The 18,224-nt window shown below is 34.1% G+C and overlaps 1 protein-coding gene across 1 annotated transcript in view; it reads left to right on the plus strand.

The window, feature by feature from the left end:
* Positions 1-18,224, plus strand: part of LOC126733921 (eyes absent homolog 2) — a 92,327-nt gene that overhangs the window by 49,491 nt on the left and 24,612 nt on the right. The window contains exons 3-4 of the mRNA XM_050437388.1: positions 6,203-6,390; positions 9,771-9,981. Coding sequence (XP_050293345.1) covers positions 6,203-6,390; positions 9,771-9,981 — 399 coding nt within the window. The remainder of the gene's footprint in view (positions 1-6,202; positions 6,391-9,770; positions 9,982-18,224) is intronic.

Raw genomic sequence — 18,224 nt, forward strand, 5'->3', positions numbered from 1 at the left:
AGCAAATTATGTATTTTTACTATCTGTACATGTTTAGGTATACTGCTTTGTGTAGCTATTTTAGGATTTTTTATAAATTTCTACTTTTTAAAAAAATTTTTACATTAAATTGTATATTTTATAATAATATTTTTCACTACTTACAATTTTTAAATTGTATTAATCTGTATATATTGTAGATATTCTATTCTATTTATTTATTTATTTTTTTTTATTTTGTTTTGTTTTGTTTTTCTTTTCTTTAATTGTGTTTTGTTTGTATTTTTGTGTCTTTTTTGTTTTACAGCTTTGTCTACAAATTGTAACAATTTCTTGACAATAAAGCATTGATTCATTGATTGATTGCAATAATTGGCCATATCTTTATTTGATGTAAATTTCTTGACATTGGCGTTCACTATATGCTTGCTTCAATCTTCCCGTCAATGATAGATTTTTAAATATTTTGCGAAATTTGGTTCTTATAATATTCAAATTTAGTTTTTTTTATTAGATCGTTCACGTAATTTCTAAACTGTTTATACTCATTTTTTAGTTGTGCACTAAAGTTTTTAGCCAATTTCTTTTGTAGTTTGTCCGTCTTACGAATAGCAATTATTAGCTCCGTATTCTTTTATCTTTCTTACCTTATGTTTGTTAGTTCTTTCAATTTTACACGAGTTTAGAATGTCTATAAACTTTGCTATGAATTTGTGAGTTGCTAAGTCTACATCTGTTTCCATGGTGTCCACCCAAAATTCGTTTTTGATTAAATTAAGAAATTTCTTATAATCTATTATTTGATATACGTATTTTTTTTGTGTGTTCTGAATTTGCCTCACTTGCGAGTCAATTTGTAGCATGATCGGAAAGTGAACTGTCATGTGTTTATTCAGGAAAAATTATTTAGCCGATAGGTCACTCTTAAATTTTGCAAAAAAATGGTCAATGCTAGTTTTGTTCTCATTTGTCACCTTAGTTTGAATGCCAATAAATTGTTGTAACCCAAAAAAATGTAGTGATGATATATATCTATTTACGATTGCTTTTTCCCTATCGTTTGTATTAAATAAGTTTAGGCGTTGATTGAAAAGGGAATCGCCTCGCCTCTTCAATCAACGGTTTAAGTTAATATCCTCAGGAAAAAATTCACAATATTCCCTTGCATTTATTGAAAAGGTTTATAACCAAAATGTAAAAAAAAAACTAAACGGATGACGTAATCTACAGTAAAAGTATTCACTCAAGATCAAATAAACAAAAGTCGAAACGAAAATAATTAAATTAAAACAAAAGGAACGGAGAGAGCCTCATAAAAAAAGGCGACAAGTCAAAATTAACGATCCAACATAAAAGCGATTACGAGGGGCAATAAAAATCGTGTCTGATGGCCACTTCACTTTAGACAAAAAACGCCAAAGATACAAATCGGAAATTAATTTTTACGGCCCCCACGCTGCGTCGTGGACCCCGAAATTCTTCAATTTTTTTTTTGTTGTCAAAGAAACAAACGCAAATCGTCCTTAAACTAATACAATCATATTTTATAATTTTCTCACATAACCGTGGAGTCCTATTGGACCATATGGCAGTAACGACGTTTATGAGACTGCTCGCCTGACAGATTTAATGCCTCGGGGGATTTTTACTTAATTAAAGCGCACGTTGAAACATTATCAGGGGCGTATCGCGCGTAAATTGACGAAATCATCATTCACAGGTCGTAAATTTGATTTTTGTTCAGATAATATCGGTTTGGTTTTTTTCCTTTTTAAACCGTCATTATAGTTTTCCCATTTGGTTATTGTTAATTGTGGCATTGAATTTGCTTTAAAAAAGTTTCTTGATGTTTTTTCGTAAGTCAGTCTAGTTTCTAGATATTTGCGTTTTAAAGCTATAAATTCGAAAATTGTTGTTAGAGCGAAGCTGAAAATCGAGACCTGTCGCACAAAAATACTTTTTGGTTATATTTAAAATAGAGAAACGACATTTACCTTTTTATAATGTAGAAATATAGGGGCTGCACCTTATTCAAAGTCAAATTTTATTTTCGTTCGATATTTGTACACGGGGTTAAATACAGGTCGCAATGGTTCTTTAAAATTGATGAAATTTAATAGGTCAAGTTTTTTCGGTTTAATCTCTATACATTTTTGTACATTTATGGTGCTAAATTAAATAAAATATATTTGGATTAAATAAAACTGCATTTTCTCCGAATAAAACGACGTATCACACAAAAAATTGACCAGATACAATTTTAAAAATTTGTACACATATTCTATGAACAATTTGGTTGGACACCTATTTCAGAGTTTTTCAAAATTTGTACAAGATTTTGAAAAAAAAATTATTTTTGGAAAAAAAACATTTTTTTTTCATTAATTTTGAGAAAATGCCTATAACTCAAAAAATAGACTAAATACAATTTTGAAAATTTTTACACATATTCTATGAACAATTTGGTTAGACACCTATTTCAGCGTTTTTCAAAATTTGTACAAGATTATGAAAAAAAAATAATTTTTGGAAAAAAAAATTTTTTTTTTATTGAATTTGAGAAAATACTCATAACTCAAAAAATTAACCAGATACAATTTTGAAAATTTGTACACATATTTTATGAACAATTTGGTTGGACACCTATTTCAGCGTTTTTCAACATTTCTGCAAGATTTTGAAAAAAAAAATATTTTTGGAAAAAAACATTTTTTTTCATTAAATTTGAGAAAATGCCCATAACTCGAAAAATTGACTAAATACAATTTTGAAAATTTGTACACATATTCTATGAACAATTTGGTTGGACACCTATTTCAGCGTTTTTCAAAATTTGTACAAGATTTTGAAAAAAAAATTATTTTTGGAAAAAAAAAATTTTTTTTGATTGAATTTGAGAAAATACTCATAACTCAAAAAATTAACCAGATACAATTTTGAAAATTTGTACACATATTCTATGAACAATTTGGTTGGACACCTATTTCAGCGTTTTTCAAAATTTGTACAAGATTTTAAAAAAAAAATTATTTTTGGAAAAAAAACATTTTTATTTCATTAAATTTAAGAAAATGCCCATAACTCAAAAAATTTACCAAATACAATTTTGAAAATTTGTACACATATTCTATGAACAATTTGGTTGGACACCTATTTCAGCGTTTTTCAAAATTTGTACAAGATTTTGAAAAAAAAAAATTTTTGGAAAAAAAACATTTTTTTTTTAATTTTTTTGAGAAAATGCCCATAACTCAAAAAATTGACCAGATACAATTTTGAAAATTTGTACACATATTCTATGAACAATTTGATTGGACACCTATTTCAGCGTTTTTCAAAATTTGTACAAGATTTTGAAAAAAAAATATTTTTGGAAAAAAAAAACATTTTTTTTAAAATTTTATTTGAGAAAATGCCCATAACTCAAAAAATTGACCAGATACAATTTTGAAAATTTGTACACATATTCTATGAACAATTTGATTGGACACCTATTTCAGCGTTTTTCAAAATTTGTACAAGATTTTGAAAAAAAAATTATTTTTGGAAAAAAAACATTTTTTTTTCATTAATTTTGAGAAAATGCCCATAACTCAAAAAATAGACTAAATACAATTTTGAGAATTTGTACACATATTCTATGAACAATTTGGTTGGACACCTATTTCAGCGTTTTTCAAAATTTGTACAAGATTTTGAAAAAAAAATTATTTTTGGAAAAAAAAACATTTTTTTTTATTGAATTTGAGAAAATACTCATAACTCAAAAAATTAACCAGATACAATTTTCAAAATTTGTACACATATTCTATGAACAATTTGATTGGACACCTATTTCAGCGTTTTTCAAAATTTGTACAAGATTTTGAAAAAAAAATATTTTTGGAAAAAAAACATTTTTTTTTAAATTTTTTTGAGAAAATGCCCATAACTCAAAAAATTGACCAGATACAATTTTGAAAATTTGTACACATATTCTATGAACAATTTGATTGGACACCTATTTCAGCGTTTTTCAAAATTTGTACAAGATTTTGAAAAAAAAATATTTTTGGAAAAAAAAAACATTTTTTTTAAAATTTTATTTGAGAAAATGCCCATAACTCAAAAAATTGACCAGATACAATTTTGAAAATTTGTACACATATTCTATGAACAATTTGATTGGACACCTATTTCAGCGTTTTTCAAAATTTGTACAAGATTTTGAAAAAAAAATATTTTTGGAAAAAAAAAACATTTTTTTTAAAATTTTATTTGAGAAAATGCCCATAACTCAAAAAATTGACCAGATACAATTTTGAAAATTTGTACACATATTCTATGAACAATTTGATTGGACACCTATTTCAGCGTTTTTCAAAATTTGTACAAGATTTTGAAAAAAAAATTATTTTTGGAAAAAAAAACATTTTTTTTTCATTAATTTTGAGAAAATGCCCATAACTCAAAAAATAGACTAAATACAATTTTGAGAATTTGTACACATATTCTATGAACAATTTGGTTGGACACCTATTTCAGCGTTTTTCAAAATTTGTACAAGATTTTGAAAAAAAAATTATTTTTGGAAAAAAAAACATTTTTTTTTATTGAATTTGAGAAAATACTCATAACTCAAAAAATTAACCAGATACAATTTTCAAAATTTGTACACATATTCTATGAACAATTTGATTGGACACCTATTTCAGCGTTTTTCAAAATTTGTACAAGATTTTGAAAAAAAAATATTTTTGGAAAAAAAAACATTTTTTTTTAAATTTTTTTGAGAAAATGCCCATAACTCAAAAAATTGACCAGATACAATTTTGAAAATTTGTACACATATTCTATGAACAATTTGATTGGACACCTATTTCAGCGTTTTTCAAAATTTGTACAAGATTTTGAAAAAAAAATATTTTTGGAAAAAAAAAAACATTTTTTTTTAAATTTTATTTGAGAAAATGCCCATAACTCAAAAAATTGACCAGATACAATTTTGAAAATTTGTACACATATTCTATGAACAATTTGATTGGACACCTATTTCAGCGTTTTTCAAAATTTGTACAAGATTTTGAAAAAAAAATTATTTTTGGAAAAAAAAAACATTTTTTTTTATTGAATTTGAGAAAATACTCATAACTCAAAAAATTAACCAGATACAATTTTCAAAATTTGTACACATATTCTATGAACAATTTGATTGGACACCTATTTCAGCGTTTTTCAAAATTTGTACAAGATTTTGAAAAAAAAATATTTTTGGAAAAAAAACATTTTTTTTTAAATTTTATTTGAGAAAATGCCCATAACTCAAAAAATTGACCAGATACAATTTTCAAAATTTGTACACATATTCTATAAACAATTTGATTGGACACCTATTTCAGCGTTTTTCAAAATTTGTACAAGATTTTGAAAAAAAAATTATTTTTGGAAAAAAATATTTTTTTTTCATTAATTTTGAGAAAATGCCCATAACTCAAAAAATAGACTAAATACAATTTTGAGAATTTGTACACATATTCTATGAACAATTTGGTTGGACACCTATTTCAGCGTTTTTTAAAATTTGTACAAGATTTTGAAAAAAAAAATATTTTTGGAAAAAAAAATTTATACAGGAATTCATTCGAAAATACCTATTTTTCCATTTTGTTCTTACTATACTTTTCATAACATTTTACTGGCACCACCTACGGTCAAAAGGATTATGGACGGTTATAGTTCGTAATGATTACCAATGGTGAAAAATCTCTAAAAATCAATCCGTACACTAGGTTTTTTTCAAACAAGTATAACGAATATGGGAATAATTATCACCAAAATAATCCATTTCTATAATCGAAAATTAAATACTAAAACCTATTATAATCGGGCCGAAATTGATTTTAATCACTTTTTAAGGTATTCCATTATCTTAACATATAAATATCATTAAGTAAAACGATTTTTTATGCCCTAAAACATCGATTAAAAATGTTCCACTTTGACGTTTATAGTCATCCCAATTTTAATGGTGTCTTTCTTATTATGACGTCAAACTGGTTTAATCGCTCAAAACTTCCAGAAATTGGCATGGAAACATTCAAGAGACTCTGGACAATCCGAATATATGCATAACTTTTACTAAACCGCGTTCTTTTAGCCGTCATAATTAGGCAAAGTTGTAACTTAGTCGATTTTGATTTGATTTATTTATTAGGTAATTTCCTAAAAGTATATTTTTATTCAGATTGACAGAAAATGGTCCGATGTCACCGCAGAGCGGCCACACGTCGAGTTCCTGCGGATCACCGCCCTCCGTCGCCCATTTGAACGGGGCGTCGACGCCCTCGGACGCCCTGGGCGGCACCGCCCCCGCCTGTTTAGCCAATTTCGCCGCGGCGGCGGCAGCGGGGTGGCCACTACTTGATACCCAAGGTACCTAATAGACTACCATTAAAACCCTTTCAATTTAAACCAATGTTATATTTCTATAATACTTAGTCCAGTTTAGAGATCTATTAGAATCTTTGATGTGCCGCGAATAGTCCGTGTGCCGGTGTTGCTTGTATTGTATTACATGGCACGCATGTTTAAATCGCAAAATTTTATGTGGAAAGAGTCATAAAGTAATATTCTAAGCGATATTTAATCATTCCATTAAGTAAATAAATGTTTTTTAAAGAATTTCTACATTTGATTCGTAAAATTTTATTACATACGCCCACGTACTATTTTTGTTGCGTTTGCTCAAGCGTGAAAAGTTGCACACAGGTCCGGCCTTAAAATTTATTTGTATTTAAAATTTTATTATTCGGGATTTTTGGGTTTAGTTTTATTCAGTTAGAAATTCCAGATAGTTGTTGATAATATAATAGCAAGATAATCTTTAATTTAATAAGTTTGTTTTTAGCGTCATCAGTGGGTTGTTTATAATAAGTAATGAGAGAATAGGTGGTACGAATTATGGGCCAATTTAATAAAACCGTTTAAAAATACTAGTACGCCGATGTTCGGCTAAAAAATAGTGGAGAATGCGAACCCTGTGTTCTCTCTCATCGTTGATCAATATCTCTCAAATTAAATAATATCGCGTTATTTTCTCCCGCTTTGTCACCGAACTAGCCAATCCAATCACAACGTTCGAATGCTTACTTCCGCTGCATTTGGTGCCGGGGTCAAATTCTCTAAACTGAAGAAAAATACTTCTATTCTCAGTAAAGTGCTACTATAATATGCCCTGGATAATAAAAGTGATTTTAATTCCTTTTTGAATCTCTTAACTTCTAAAATTTGTCTGATACATAGAGGAACATGGTTGTAAATTTTTTTGCTGAGGTATATAAGTGAGTTCTTCGTGAGGGAGGATGTAGGGATTGGTAAGGGAAAATCGTTAACCTGGCGAGTCATATGACCAGTGTTAGAGGGAGGTTTAGGACATTTATGAATAAGAGTAGCTGTTTCTAAGATAAAAAGAGAAAAAAGAGTTAGGATTTTTTGAGATATAAAGAGAGGTTTACAAGAATCTCTTAACCCAGCGGAACATGGGTATCTAACTGCCTTTTTTTGAATCACAAAAATTATGTTTAATAATCCCTTGTTGCTTAAACCCCAAAAAGGCATGCCATAACGAAGGTGGGACTCAATAAGAGAAAAGTACACTGAACGTGCAACTACCCCTCCCAGCTCATGCCCCGCCATTCTTACTGCAAAGCATCCAGAGGATAATTTTGATGCAAAATTTAGGATATGATCTTCGAAGCGAAGGCGACCATCAATGGTAATACCAAGGAACTTACAGCTTTCTTTGTTTTGCAAGGGGGAGTTTTCACTAAACATAAGGCCCTGAACGTCACACTTAAATCCCATAATAAAGGTTTTGCCCACATTAAATACAAGCCTGTTTGCAGCACACCACTCCGATAAAATCTTAAGATCCTTAAAAACCTGGGCTCTAACATTATCAGAATCTCTATGATTCCATAAAATGGTGGTATCATCAGCAAACTGAACCACTTTGCCCTGCAGTTTTAATGAACCCAAATCATTTACATAGAGCAAAAATAATAGTGGTCCTAACACTGAACCCTGAGGTACTCCAGTTTTAAGGGATCTGGAATCGGATAAACATCCAGATACTGTAACTCTTTGGGTACGATTAGACAGATAGGATTCCAGCCATTGCAATGCCACACCTCTAAAACCACAATTATTGAGCTTAGACAGCAGTATTCCATGATCTACACAATCAAATGCCTTGGATAAATCGCAAAACACTGCCGCCGCGGACTCTCCAGAATTTAAGGACACATAGACACTCTCCAAAAAGCCGAAAACAGCGTCATGAGTCCCTTTTCCCGTTTGAAATCCAAACTGATTTGCAGATAAAATGCAATTATGTTGCAAAAAAGATAAAATTCTGATTTTTGCAAGTTTTTCAACTATCTTGGAGAGGGTAGATAATATAGAAATTGGACGAAAATTACAAGGCTCACTCACATCTCCACCCTTATAAAGAGGGATAACCACTGCCTCCTTCAAACATGCTGGAAAGATGCCATTATGAAAGGAATTGTTTATGGCAGAAGCTAAGGCATTCAATGCTGAGTCAGGCAAAAGGAGTAGTAATTTTGATGATATTCCATCAGCTCCAGCTGATTTATGGTTTTTTAAGCTTTTAATTGCATCTCTAACATCAGTAAGGCTAACAGGATAAAAGAAAAAAGAATTTTGAACTGACACTTGTTGAATATAATGCAAAGGATCAATATTAGTATTCACATCCTTGAGCAATAAATGAGGAATATTACAGTAATAATCATTTAAACTATTTGGTCTTACTTCTGGTTCTGAAACTTTCTTGTGAGAATGCCTGAAGTCATTTATAATTGACCAACATTCTCTCTGCCCATTTGAGGATATATTCAAGCGGTCACTATAATATTTAACCTTAGCTGCTTTTATCGTCTTTCTATATAGACTACGATATTTCTGATGATAAAGAATAATGTTTGCATTAGTTGTAAACTTGCACAGCTTAGCCAAAAAACGGAGGTTTTTAGCTGAAGTTCTGAGGCCTGCTGTGACCCATGGTTTTCTATTTTTCATTTTAAGCCTCTTTTTAGGAAAACACTGATTGATCTTGTCACATAGCACATGAAATAACAAAGTAAAGGGGTCAGGAGCCATTTCAACTGCATTCCAATTAACCAAAGCTGCAGTAGAAGAAAAAGCATTAAAATTTGCTCTGCTGAAAATTCTTCCTATATAATGAGATGAAGGAAATACAGTGTTGCATGGAATCCTAGCGAGAATGGCTTCATGGTCAGAAATACCAGATGAGAGTACTCTACATGACACATCATTTAAATTTGTACACAAATAATCAATAGTAGTTGCAGATGAGGATGTTATACGTGTGGGTGAAAGAACATGCATCTTCAAGTCATAAGAGATGAGAAGAAATGTATGTAGAGTAGAAATCGCCAGAACGCAGGTGTTTTATCTTTGTTTAATAGACTGGCTAAAAAGAGGTGAAGAGTCTGTGAGTGCTTGGATCTTAGTCCGCGGTCAATTTTTTGATATTATTTTCCTTCTAAAAATGGACATTTTCGAAAGAAAAATAAAAAATAATGTAAAACATGGGGTTTTACGTATATTTAACATGATTTCATAGTAAAATTATATCATGCGACAATAAATACGACATAGACGCACGGACTATTTAGTGCGGCATCCGCGACACATCAAAGATTCTATATTAAATTTCTGACTGGACTTTACCGATATACATATATTATTTTGTGTTCTCGTTACAGGCGTAAAGTCGGAAATAAAATCACCCGGACTGGGAGATGCCGTGGACGTCGCGGCGGCCGCCCTCTCCGCCGCCCACCAGGAGGCGGTGGCGGCGTCGGCGCCGTTTTACGGGGCGTCGCCCGCCGACATCGGCACCGCCACCTACGATAAAGATTACCCGGCCGCCCATCAGGCCGCTTATGCCGCCCAGGCACATCAGTATTATAATAGGTTAGTTTGAATAATTATGTGCCATATAACAACATAGAAATTCTTTCTCAAAAACTGTATCGTCGTATGAATGCCGGAGAATACGTTCCTTACATCATAGAGTAGCTTTTATATACAGTAGGCTCGCGTTAATGTGAACTCAAAAAATGCCGACTTAGTTCGCATTACTGAAATGTTCACATTATGGAGATTACATTAAAAATAGCTAAAATTAAAATAAAAGGGAACTACAAATTTAAGATTTAAGGCTACAGCCTTTTCTTCTAAACCTTTTAGTGTAATAATGTCCTTTATGTCGACATAGTTTTGATTGGCCCATTGTGTGACAATTTCCAAGGCTGCAAGAGCCTCCAAATGCGTAACTTTTCTCTCTTCAAAAGTTAATATCTCGCAGTCACTATCTTCTGAATTATTGCTATCGAGATTTTCCTCCACTGCGTGTGTATTCCATTCCTCAATGTCTTTGGGATTATAATCAATCTAAAAATACTCATATCTCAATGAAATTCTAAAACTATTACAGACTTTCTTCTTTTAATTTCCAAAAATCGAAAGTTAAAAGGAGTAACTAGCACTAAATAATACTTGTTCAATTGTTTGAAGCAATGTACTAATGGTTTCATTAACTGCAGCTGCTCTAACATAAACATCATTTTCCCACATCTCTTTTAGTCGAGCTAAAGGTAGGTCATCCTCCTCCAAATTTTTTTCCAAAATATTATTCCAACATTTTGAAATTACAGAAGACTCTATTTTTTGCCAGGCCATATGCAATTGCATAATAGCATCTCTTAAAGTTATAACTTTTAGGGCCTCAGCTACTCCTTGACCCTTTGATACAATTGAACTTAATAGGCCTTTTCTGTAAAATAGTTTGGTTATTCGCAAAACATTTTGGTCTAATGGTTGAATTAATGGTGTAACATTTGGGGGCATGTAGACAACAAAAATGTGTCCATCAGAAGTTTTTAATTCTTCTGACGGTGGATGCGAAGGGGCGTTGTCTTGGCCCTTGTTCTTGGCCCCCAACAGGAGAACGGCTTTTAAATGACAGTTTTTGCTTTGAAAAAATGATTTAACCTAAAAACCCAATTTAGTCTTAAAAAAATTAAAAAGCAAACAAAACTTTCACTTACCTCTGGAACAAAATACTTAAAAAATCAATTTTTAAATATTTCCTGGGTCATTCAGGCATTTTTAGTGCTTTTATAGATGACTGGATTATCATATCCTTTAAAACATCTGGGTGCTTTTGCTTTTTCTAGTACTAAAGGAGTTTGTGTGATCGTGTAGCATTTGTGCACTCCAAAAGAGTTATTCTTTGTTTAGCTATTTTTAGATCAGGCGCCGTTTTTTCAAAAATTGCAACATAGATTTTATCTGGAAATAACTTCCAATATAAAGCCGTCACATCTGCATTATAAATTTGATCTTCACTAAGATTAAGCTGCTTCATCTTTTTTCTTAGGCCTTCAGTAAAGGGATTTACAAGGTGAGGCTGTACTTCTCACCTGTAATTTTAAGCAGCCTTATACCATATCGCCATTTAAATTTTTGAAGTCATCCATCGCTTACATTAAATTTATCGTTCAGTTTTAATTTTCTATGTAAATCTAGAGCCTTATCTTTAATCATATCACCTGTAACTGGCAAATTTTGTTCACGCTGTTTGGTAAACCAAAGTAAGTAAGTGCATTTTTTATTTTATTAGGTCTTAAACTCTCTCCAACAACTTTTAGAATTTTTTCTTCTTTATTTTTAGTTGCACAAATAGTTGATTATGCTATTTGATATTTCTTTGCTAGTGCAGTAACACTCATACCATTTTGGTGCTCTTCCAAAATTTTTGATTTCTCATAAAGAGTTAAACACTTCTTATTAATTTTAACCATTTTAAAAGGCCACTGCGCAAGATGCGACGACACTCTCTCTTATCTAATAAACATCAACTAAATGACCAAACAACGTTTCAAATGCGTAAACCTAATATCCACTAACAAGCCTAGACAAGTCTACACAGGATTACTAAAGATTTCTTAAAATTCACATTATCGAAATATGGGTTTGTTCACAGTATAGAATTAACATAGAAAAATATTGGTGTTCACATTAATGAGTTGTTCAGAAAATCGTTAAGTTCACGTTACCGCGAGTAGACTGTATAGCCATATTTATTGCGTGCAGAAATATTTTAAATCCAAGGAAGCAGTTCCAACACTTTGGGACTTTCTTTAATTATGATCTAATAGGTCATTCGAGTGTAGGACTATGATAGGTGAGGAGGGTACTGTAAGTCAGGAAATATCTGGACTTAATTTTAATTTTCATGGTACGTTTCAAATGAGAAAAATGTTTTTCCAAACTTATGAGAGATCCCACTGATCTCGACAACCACCTTCATCAGAGTGGCGGCTTGTGGTATTTTAACCATGTGGTTCCCAAAAGAAGGTATCAAAGTCCAAGTCACCTTTAGTGCTGTACCAAAGGTATTATTTTACGACTTGCTCATTTTTTCATTCATTCGAGGTGGTTTACTATAAAAAAAATAAAATTCTAAAATAATTATTAAACAGAAAAAATATGACAGATAATATTAACGATAAATATTATTAACAAGTACAACGCAACCAAAAAATTCCTATTCCTAATTTTTTTTTAATATTTTAATTTTTTTGTCACTTATTGTAAAACTAGGGAATTATTAAACTATAGGAAAACGTCATAATATATATACAGGGTGTTTTACTTAAAAAAATTAATGTTGCCGCCATAATTCTACTTAACCCATTTACGCCTACCGTCTTTTTAAAAGAATTTCAAAAAGAAACCTATATTTTTCTGATTCAGCGGTTGATGAAGATGTCGTCAGTGTCACATTATATTTAGTTAACATCTTAAACAAGGTCAATCGCGATCGTTAGGATTTTGTTAATTTTTGGATCGATATAGTGACGAATAAAACACGCTGTGTTTCTAGTGATTTTGCAATGAGTGATTCAAGGTAAGATATGTTAAAACTCGTTTATTTTTTCGTTCTTGTTTTGATTGTTTTTAACAAATAACATAAGATACTGACCTTTTTATATATTTGTGGTTAAGTTTCACACTTCTTGATCAATCCAGGAGCGTTCAATTAAACGAGTCCTTTTAAAAGGACGGTAGGATTATATACTACTACAGGTATTGGAAAAAGCCACTAACCATGGCAGAAATCTTAGAGGAATTGGAGAATGACTCTACGACAGGCATTACAATTTTTCCACCCGAAAATGCCAACGAAAACTGCGATACCGATGAAGATTCTGGGGCTGAAGACGATGTAGTACCAAATAATTTACCCGGAGTGCAACTAAGGGCCCCGGCAGAAATTGAATTTAACGTAGAAGGTGAAGACGACTGGGACAGTGATGACGATCTACCACTGTCCACTTTTCTTGAAAGGCGACCTAAACACATAAAGACGTTTGACTATACTCTCAATAAAGATTTAGAGTCTACGTTTATGCAATGACAATCAGTTCAAACTGCACAAAGCAATCCTTCCACTGGAAATATTTTCAAGCTGTTCTTTGATGAGAACTTGTTAAGAGAAATTGTCAATTTTACCAATATTTATGCACAGCAAAACAACCGCCCCGGTAACGTTACTGTAGACGAGATGTACTGCTTCATAGGGGTGTTACTTGTCAGTGGATATACAACTCTTCCAAGGCAACATATGTATTGGCAAAATTGCAACAATACCCAGTATAAACTTATATTAGCAGCAATTTTCAGATATAGATTTCAATTCATAATGAGTAATCTTCATTGCAGTGATAATACTTCCCTTGATAAAAAAGACAAGTACTTTAAACTGCGTCCTCTTTTCAAGAGCCTAAATAATAAATTTTTTGATTATGCCCCAGTTGAAGAGAATCACAGCCTTGATGAGGCCATGATACCGTATTTTGGGAGAAATAAGCGGTAAGCAATTTATTCAAGGCAAGCCTATAAAGTGGGGGTATAAATTTTGGGTAGGTACTCTACGCCTTTTTTTTTTTTTTTTGGGGTCGGTGGAGAAATTCTTTATGAACACTAGTTACGCGGCGCCGCTCCCAGTAGTGTGGGACTCAGTGTCAAGTCTGTTTCATCCTGTACCCACTAAAACTCCACCGCTGGGTGGTGCCTTGTGGCTCCCTACACTACGGTCTGTTAAGAAGCAGTCCTATTGTGTTCCATATGTTTAGTGCCCACAGGTTCAATTCTGTAGCTTCAAGGAAGTCCAGGATTGTGCCCAGTGGTAGATTTCTTATACCCTCTGGTGAGGGTTTCTCTTTCCCCAAGAATGTTGCCCTGGTTTGATTAAATGCTTCACAGAAGAGTACAGTATGTGAAGAGTTGTTTCGTCCTCCTCATTGCATCCCCTACATAGCCAGGTAACTGATTTCCCTAGCGTATGCAGGTGTTTTCTGCTGGGCGCATGGCCTGTAAATAGCCCCGCGACCCTTCGCAGTTGTTGTCTGAAGAGGCCCAGTATGTTCTCACCCTTCTTAAAGGGTGGGCTGCCTATAAGTTGTTTGGATTGTTCCATCTTTGGCAGCTGTTCCCAGTAGGATTTGTTCTGGTTTGTTAGCCAGTTGCCGATTTTCCTCTTCCAGGTCTTATCGTTGACACAACATGTTGGTTCAGCGCCTACCAGGCTGTTGCTGGCTCCCTGAGTTGCAAGTTGGATAGCCCTTCGTGCAGCCCATATTTTCTGCTAGGATTATCTCTGGCCTATTTTGCGCTTCGGCGAGGTTCCTGAGATCCTCCCAGCAGCTTTGCACAGTCCTTGACTCAGTCTCGAACTGTTGTAGTGCAAGTGTTGCAGCCTGGTCTCCTGTGAAAATTGTGAAGGTTTTGCCTCTTGGCAGCCCTTCTCTCATCAGTTGGACACAGGTTTGTATTCCTATTATGTTTGCCTGTAAATTTGTTGTTTCCAGGTCCAGGTTTAGCACGAGTTGTCTGCCCTGTTGTTCGTCCTCCACCTTGCCCACAGCTACCCCGATCTTGGATCGTTTGGTTGCCGTGTGCCATACTGAGTAACCTCTTTGCCTGAGCCTGTCCGCTTCTGCGTCCAGTGGTCCCCTTTTCTCTTTGATGACAAAAGGTTGTTCTAGGTATGTGACCTTGGTTCTGTCTGTTCTTAGGGGCAGGCGCCCAAGGTCCTGTATCTTGTCAAATAAGGCATTCTGCCGATCTTTCGATAGGATTGTTGCGCCATTTGACAGCAGTCTTTTCGCCCCCGACATAACTTCAGCCCGTACCACTAAGTGTAGCGGGCTTAGTCCTATCAGGTTCTCTAGGGCAGCAGTCGGCGTTGTTGACATCGCTCCTGTTATGCCCAGACATGCTATTCGTTGTGTTTTGTTGAGTATCTGTATTACAGTCCTCTTTTCTGCCGCATGCCACCATATAGGTGCTGCGTATGTAATGATGGGTCTAACCATTGTCGTGTACATGCAATGTACCATTTTTGGTGACAGTCCCCATGATCTACCGAACATTCTCTTATAAGAGTGGCTTTATTTGTAGCCTGGATTACATGCTTCTTGAAGCTGAATTTTTTATCCAGAGTTATACCTAGATATTTGATCTCGTCTTCAAGTCGCAGATTTTCTCCATAAAATTTTATGTTTATAATGGGCTCTAGTTTCCTTCTTTTGGTAAAGGAAACCAGAGTAGTTTTTGTGGGATTTACCCTTAGTTGTTCTTCCTCGCACCAGTGCTCGACAGTAGTCAGGGCTCTTTGCATTTTTTCGAATACATGAGCCTGACTACCCCCTCGTGTAAGGATGACTATATCGTCAGCATATCCTATAGCGAGGATAAGCCGCCTCCAATACAAGGTTCCACAGCAGCGGTGACAGTACGCTCCCTTGCGGTGTTCCCCTGCTCACTTTGGCCTTAACCGTTGTGCTGTTGAGATTTGCTGCTACTTTCCTATGATTTAGCATTTGGGTTATCCAGCCGCCAATCTTGGGATGTATTCCTCGTGCTGCTATCGCACGGTTGATTGAGTCATATAATGTATAGTCGAATGCTCCCTCAATGTCTAAGAAAGCTCCTAGGGCGATCTCTTTGTTGTTCAGAGATTGTTCGACCCCCAGATTTACCTGTTTGGTAGGCATACTGGTGTCGATGTAGAGGGTTGACCCGTAATACATTGTCCCTAATATGCCTTTCTATGAGCTTTTCCTCTGTTTTTAGGAGGAATAATGTAAGGCAGATTGGTCGGAGGGATTTAGGTTTCGCATAGGAGTCGCGTCCCGTCTTTGGTAGAAATACTACCTTTGCTTCCCTCCAACTCTCTGGTATATGCGCCATGGCTAGACTTGCCCGCATTATTTTACATAAGCTTTGTTTTGGTTCCGATTTTGGGATGATTCTAGAACTGCGCAGAACTCGTTGCGCCGTAAAGTAAAATCCGGAATCGCTCCCGTTTTCAATTCTGCATGGTATGGAACCCGAACGCTTGACGCGCTGACAGTAAACAGCTGATTCTGATTGTTTATTTACTAAACACAACTTGTTTGGAAATTTTGAATATTGCTTATTGCTTTGGTTTTGGACCTTTATATTTTTTTAAACATTAGGACTGGAATAAAAATGTCAATAGATTAAAAAAAAATCAGTAGATAATTCTTAGGTTAAGTGAAATCTATCTACAAGAAAAACATTAACAAAACATAAAAAATAACTTATTTACTTCTTCTTCTTCCTCTTCTTCTTCTCAAATTTGGTGAAGTCGAGTAAAATTGTAAGGATATATTTTTTGCGCATGTGCGAACTGCCTGATTCTGAATTGATCCCTACTCTCGAGCAGGGATTTTTGGACGATTCTAGGACAATTCCGAACCGGTCCAAAAAAAAACCAAAACACCAAACTTTCAATTCGGATTCAATTCTAATTTAACCAAAACGCATAAAACAATCTGCGCATGTGCAAAACAATTCTAGGACGATTCTAACAGGAACCAAAACAAAGCTATAGTGCAGGCAGGAGCAGTTCGCTACCTCGCTGTAACATGACTGGCATTATGCCATCCATTCCGGGAGATTTAAATTGTTTGACGGAATTTATCGCCCATTTAACCTTCTCGTAGGTTACTACCTTTTTTGCTAGTTCCCAGTGTTTCCTTGTGTGTTCCAGTGTTCCCAGTGGAAAGTGCGTGTTCAGCATTAAGCCAAGCGTTTCTTCCTCGGTTGTCGTATATTCTCCATCGGGTTTTAGACAAGAGCCTAGGGTTTGTTGTGGCCCTTTGGATATTGCCTTGTGGAGTCTAGCATATGCTTGGATTGGATTGGACCCTACGCCTTGGATACATTGTTTATTTTGATCCCTACCAAGGTGCATCGACAACAATTCCGAACGAATATAAACACCTGGGTTTGGGAGCGTCAGTTGTTCTCCAATATGCAGATGTTTTACAGAAAATGCCTTACCAGCCCTTTCACATATTTTCTGACAATTTTTCACATCTTTGTCATTTCTAAAAGAGCGAGTACATCAAGGCAACTGGTACTATACGTGAAAACCGAATCCCACAATCTCCATTTAGCAATGCGGCAGTTCTGAAGAAAAAGACACGAGGTACATTTGAATGGGGTGTTGCCGATAATGAAATCACATTATGCAAATGGAATGACAACAGCGTTGTTACTTTAGCCACCAATGCATGTTTAGTTTTGCCAGTAAATAAGGTCAAACGATTTTCACAGGCTGAAAAAAAGGCATGTTTATATAGATCAGCCTCAATTGATCAAGGCATACAACGAAAATATGAGAGATGTAGACCGTAGTGACCATAACATAAGCCAATATAGAGTTTCAGTACGAGGTAAAAAGTGGTATTTTCCCACTGTGTAGACATGGCCTCACAAAACTCGTGTCATCTCCATAGGAATAATGGTGGTACCCTTGACCAACTTTAGTTTAGAAGGGACACAGCTGCTTGAAACGTGCAGGAAAACAACTAAGAGGGGACCTTCGAAATAGCCAAAAACTGCATTCCAATTCTCACGTTACGATAGACTAGATCATTTAGTTCACGAGAGTCAGCGGAAATGTGCTGTGTGCCACAAAAAAGCAAATTTTGTGTGCAAAAAATGTGAAGTTGGTCTTCACCCGAAAAACTGTTTTATAGACTATCATACAAATTAGTTTTTAAGTTTTAAGTATTTTGCTAAGCATTTTGTAAGATTTATAAACATATTTTTAA

Source organism: Anthonomus grandis, chromosome 3 (assembly GCF_022605725.1).
Source record: "Anthonomus grandis grandis chromosome 3, icAntGran1.3, whole genome shotgun sequence".
Taxonomy (NCBI): domain Eukaryota; kingdom Metazoa; phylum Arthropoda; class Insecta; order Coleoptera; family Curculionidae; genus Anthonomus; species Anthonomus grandis.